This window comes from Berghia stephanieae, chromosome 1 (genome assembly GCF_034508935.2).
Source record: "Berghia stephanieae isolate SIO BIC M18660-M18661 chromosome 1, UCSD_Bste_1.3, whole genome shotgun sequence".
Taxonomy (NCBI): Eukaryota; Metazoa; Mollusca; class Gastropoda; order Nudibranchia; family Aeolidiidae; genus Berghia; species Berghia stephanieae.
This window is the reverse complement of record NC_088360.1, coordinates 49,649,222-49,654,645: the sequence shown is the minus strand read 5'-3', so window position 1 is coordinate 49,654,645 and position 5,424 is coordinate 49,649,222. Positions and strand designations below refer to the sequence as shown.

General features: G+C 34.3%; 1 protein-coding gene across 1 annotated transcript; it reads right to left on the bottom strand.

Annotated features, from left to right (window-relative positions):
• Positions 1-1,036: 1,036 nt before the first annotated feature.
• LOC144976917 (uncharacterized) lies at positions 1,037-5,175 on the bottom strand. Its single transcript, XM_078921525.1, has 3 exons — positions 4,454-5,175; positions 3,798-3,913; positions 1,037-3,429 (listed from the first exon to the last, which is right to left on the bottom strand). Exon 3 carries the CDS (start codon positions 3,416-3,418, stop codon positions 2,894-2,896), a length of 525 nt encoding a protein of 174 aa, XP_078777651.1. The 5' UTR covers positions 3,419-3,429; positions 3,798-3,913; positions 4,454-5,175; the 3' UTR covers positions 1,037-2,893.
• Between the last annotated feature and the right edge of the window lie 249 nt (positions 5,176-5,424).

Sequence of the window (5,424 nt, the reverse complement as noted above, 5' to 3'; positions counted from 1 at the left end):
CATCCTCCGTCAAAAAACGGTTTCTAACTATTTACAACCGTATATACTACTCCCAGGCATTAAAATCAATGGTGAGAATATCAATAATATAAAATATGCAGATGACACAGCACTAAGTTCAGACTCAAAAGAAAATTTACAACTACTCCTCAATAAAATAGTGACAGAGAGTGAACGTATGGGGTTATACTTAAATGTAAAAAAGACAGAATGCATGGTTGTATCAAGGAGAGAAAGAAATCCAATATGCAACTTAATAAGCAATGGAAAAACTATAAAACAAGTTCAGGCATTTAAATATCTTGGATACATAATAACTTCAGATGGCAGATGCAACACAGATATAAAACGAAGAATTGCAATAGCTAAAGATTGTTTTAATAAAATGAGTCTAATTTTTTAAAACCACAATATCTCAATGACAACAAAACATAGGGTTTTGAAGGCCTACGTATGGTCAGTATTATCATATGGCTGCGAAAGCTGGACAATTACAGAAGACATTAGAAAGAAACTGGAGGCAGCAGAAATGTGGTTTCTTAGAAGGATGTTAAGAATCTCATGGACAGAGAAGAAAACTAATGAAGAAGTATTAGAGCAAGCTGAAACTAAAAGGCTATTAATTCGTACAATAAGAAAAAGACAAATGCAATTTTTAGGACACCTAAATCGACATAAATGTATTGAACATCTTGCTCTCACAGGAAAGATAGAAGGTAGAAAGAGTAAAGGTCGACCAAGAAAAACATATTTGAATAGTTTGAACAGCTGGGTGACAAAGAAAGAGAAGAGTAATATTAGTTTTTTGAGGTTATCTGATCAAAGAGATGAATTAGTCCGTTCCCTTAACGGAAAAATTGTGCAAATCGTGTAACCAGCATGAAATTTTCACACAAAGTGCAGAATTTTATGAGGATTTCGAAAATAGGTGGCTCCAATTTGAAATATAGCTGGAACCACGAGTTATTGCCCTTTAAAGGTGACAAAATACATTTTTTCAACATTTTATTTTTTTTTTCTCAAAAAATTACGGTTTTATAAATATTTTATAATGATGTGGTTATTTTGCTATTCCCTTGCGCACTTTGGACTCAGAAAATATTTTTCCATTTGAATTTTATTGAAATATATAAGAAAATACGAAATTCAATTGGGATTTTTCAGGAAATTAAAAAAAATATATATCTCCTTCCTGGAAACTGTTTAAATGGTTTAGAATCTGACATATATTTGAAATGCCATGCATTTCAAAAACATTTTTTAATCTTCACATCCTCTAAAATCAAGCAATATTAATTTGATTAAAAAAAAACAAACAATAATAGACAATTCAACTGCCAAAGCAAGTACCCCTTCTCCTCCCGACACACACGTACAATCACTCTCAAACATAAGAGTACAATGTATCTCTATCATATAGCAAATAACACGTTTAAATTTATATATATATATTGTACAATACATATTTATTCAATGAAGAATTGAACCATTTAAAACATTTTTTTTCTGTGTACATATTTAACAGCAGCATTATTATAGATTTACATCCCTTTTTTAAAATTACATTGTTGAAAACATACAATTGAAAAACGTGTTTAAAGTCAATTATTGTCTCTAGAACATTGACCATTGCAGGCACATAACAGAGTACATGGAAGAGATGCCTTAACACAATTGCATCTTTTGGAGCATCCCTTTGATGAACAGTTACATTTAATCAGATTTTGTGAGGCATGTGTAAGGTCAGTCAAAGTGGACCACTTTGGCATCCCATCTTCTTTCCAACCAAAATCTGATTTGGAAGGAAGACTAGGGTCTTTAGCAAGAGAGCGTTTCCATACATAACCAGCTTGGTAAACTGCTTGATTTAAATGCTGTTTGAGAGCTTCACGAGTTGGCGGCATATTGTCTCGAAGGCGTGACTTTTTTGTAAAAAGTTCACGCCGGCATTCATTGACAGCAGATAAGTTGGTTGCTCTGTCAAACAACAAACAGACAAATCTCTGGATGATGTTGAAATACTTGTCTCTTTATAGAACTGGCAAATTCTTTTACTAGTTTCAGCTGTAATATCTTTTACCCTAGCATAGGAAATTGATAAACCCAGAGCAGACAGTTTATCAATAAGACCTTTCTTTCTGGTTTTGGCAAAAACCATGACTCCTAAATAAACGGGGATTGGGGTTTCCTTGGACAACTGTTTTCTAGTGCTACCTGAATTTTGCGGGCTTTTGTTGTTGTGGTTCAACATGATATACTGTGAAATTGTCATGGTATGTCGATTCTGATGACCTAAACTTAGCGAACACTGACCACTTCAAATGCCATTCACAATTTTCACTAATTTGTGTGGTACACTATTGACAATGCTATCATGATCTATATTGAGGGGTGATATGAATGTATGATTTCTTATTTCTGCTCTTATAATATCAACGGCTTTTTGTATTGCAAGATCATCATTTGAATCTAAATCGGAAATAGCTGCTTGTGAAATAATATTCCCCTCTTTGAAAGTAAGCAAGACTTCCCGCCCATCCCTGTATTCCATTAAAGAAGGAACTCTCGATAGTTAATTTTCTTTGAATCTAGTTTTATGTACATATACATCCGACAAATTTATGGCATTTAATTTTGACAAAAGTAAATTGTAGAGATCATTCAGCTTAAACACAACATTTGTGTCTGTGCGAGCAATAAAATTGACAATATCCTGTTTGCATTCTGCAATGTGTGTTTTGTATTTGTTGTCTGAAGTATTTTTACATCTAAAATCGTCTGCTCTTCTGTGGAACAGTATAAGGCAAGGCTTATGATACTTTGCTTCCACCGCAATAAGATCACCCTCACCAAATACTCTAAGAATACTTGTATCTGAAAGAAGGACAGCTTCCTAGTAGACTTTTTGTGAAAGAGCAGGAGTCCGGACCTCAGTCAATTCCCCTTCACAACCCTTACAAAACAAGCAGTGTTTGCTTATATGTGATGTGTTTAATGTGCCTCTTGTATCAGGACTTGCAACTGCTTCACTATTACATTGATTTATCTTCTTTGCAAGCCTTTTGAGTTTTGATTTATGAAACCTGTGTCTGCAATTCTTATGGTTAAGTCCATCATTGTCTCTCAAAAAACTAGCAAGACATTTCACAGGTTGGTTAATATTGAATTTCAATGCTATTGGCAATCTACCTGAGTCATGAAAAAGTTTGATATCCTCAGAAATGGCAACATAAGTGTCTTCAATACAATTTAACTTGGTTGCTTTTTTAGGGTTTGTGAGAGGAGAATTTTCAATGGTTTCTTGACAAAACAGGCACTTCAACCAGTCAATTTCAGGGGAAGCTTGATCGAGTCTTGGAACTTTGTTCAGATTTTTACAGTCGACAATGGATGTCTGCCGCTTCTTTCCTCCTGCCATATTAGCGCATTCTAGGAAGGAAAGAAAAATAAATCAAAACCCCATGACATACTCAAGAGACAATATTTAAAGTTATTTCCTACAAAGTGTGAATTACGTAGTTTCTCAAGTTACAGAAAATGTTACCATCTTAAGGCGATATAGGGTAGCTTGAGAGATGACAGAATGAACAAGTTTGTGTGCTTGCGAGTGTGTGTGTGTGTGCGTGTGTATGCGTGTTAGTGTGTATTTGTGTGTGTGTTTGCGTGAGAAAGGTTAAACACATATTAGTTGACGGGGCTTGGATAGCTCAGTGGTAAGATTCTCTGCAAAACAACAATAAAACAACAACAACAACAACATCAACACACACACACAACGAACACATACTTCCAAATACCTGTTAGAATGGAACTTTAGTCCTTGCAATCTTGACCATTCAACAAATCAAACTAGCATTCCCATTTGACGAGGTCCCCAGGCATGATGCTTTTAAGGAAACAAAGGACTGTGAGGCTGGCAAGTAGAAATATAACAAACAAGTCAATACATTGTTTAAAAAAACCAAACCTGAACATGCAAAAGGTAAAGCAATGTGTGTGAATATTAGCGTGTATTGGTAGAATTGTGTGTGGAGATGTTCTTTTTTTGATCAACTGAGTTAATAATAAATTAGTTATGTTTTTTTTCTTTCTCTGTCAGCAGTAATGATAAACACCGTTATTTTATCATCAATCATCGACAGGCTAATCTATATCTAATTGAATCTAAAAGGGTCTAAATTTAGTACTGACATAGCACATGTAACTTATATTATACTAAGATAGAAAAATATGTTCAGATCCAAGCATGGGCCATAATCTTACTCTATCTTTTGCATCCTGGGGGCTTATGATATGACTGTGACTCAGCTTTGATCTGACCCAATTCTTTTTTCACAACTCAATTCTTTTGTCATACATTGCGCAATACTTATCGCACTAGCATGCGCATAAAGTAAAATAACATCACGATGATATAAGACATTTATAAAAGATGAAAAAGATTGTTCCTTACCTTTTCAATGAATATCGATTGCACAAAATAAAATTGTAGTTTGTTGACATCGTTCAAAAGACAAAACTCATTCTCTCAGTTATTTTTTAGACAACACATGATGCCATTGTCGGTAGATGGAGCTGTCGTTATCTCGAAGGGAGAGGCGGTGACAGATGACAAAACCGCATTTCGATTTAGCATTATTGTACTGTACACAATGGTTGAAAGAAACCTCTTTAACTGCTTTAAATATTTTTTTAGTCTCTTGTTGTTGTTTTTTTTCGTTTACAGGCGCTAAGACATCCTAGTACATACTTAGTAAAGGATAGGTCGACCTAATGACTCATAGTTTTGTTGCACGGGCAAAAAAGGACAATTTTTATTGGGTTTTTTTCTGCGGTCAGAAGAATCAAAAAAAATGTTTTAAAATAATTAAAAGCTATATTTTTGGTAAATAATAATGGAAAACATTAAAACAAAAATATCTCCACGATCAAAAACACATCAAGATGTTCTTAATGGGTGAGAATGTTTTTTTTTAATACTTTTGTCATCGAGCGCCAAAACGTCACAAAGTGCGCGTTTTCACTAGACTTTACGACGAATTTTAAGGTCTTTTCAATAAAAATGGTATTTGGAGCCACCTATTTTTCGAATCTTCATAATTTTCTGCACCAATTTGTATACTTAGTTTGCTGGTTACAAAAAGTGCACAAAACGCACGGAACTTGCCGCTAAGAAAACGGACTAAATGGCGTATCATGATCACCGATGTCTGGCACAGACTTGGTACTTGAAGAAGAAGAAGATTATCATTATTATTATTATCATTATTATTATTAGCAGCATTATTATTTTGTTATTATTATTACTAACTACGATTTTTATTTGACATGAGTGATTGCATTAATCCGTTCGTTCTCCTTTGAATTTAATCGACAAATACAACTTCACTTCCAAACCCAACTCGACTCCCCCCCCCCCCCTCG

Coding starts and splice junctions, on each gene's coding strand:
- LOC144976917 (XM_078921525.1), bottom strand. CDS start 3,418: ATGGCAGGAGGAAAGAAGCGGCAGACATCCATTGTCGACTGTAAAAAT.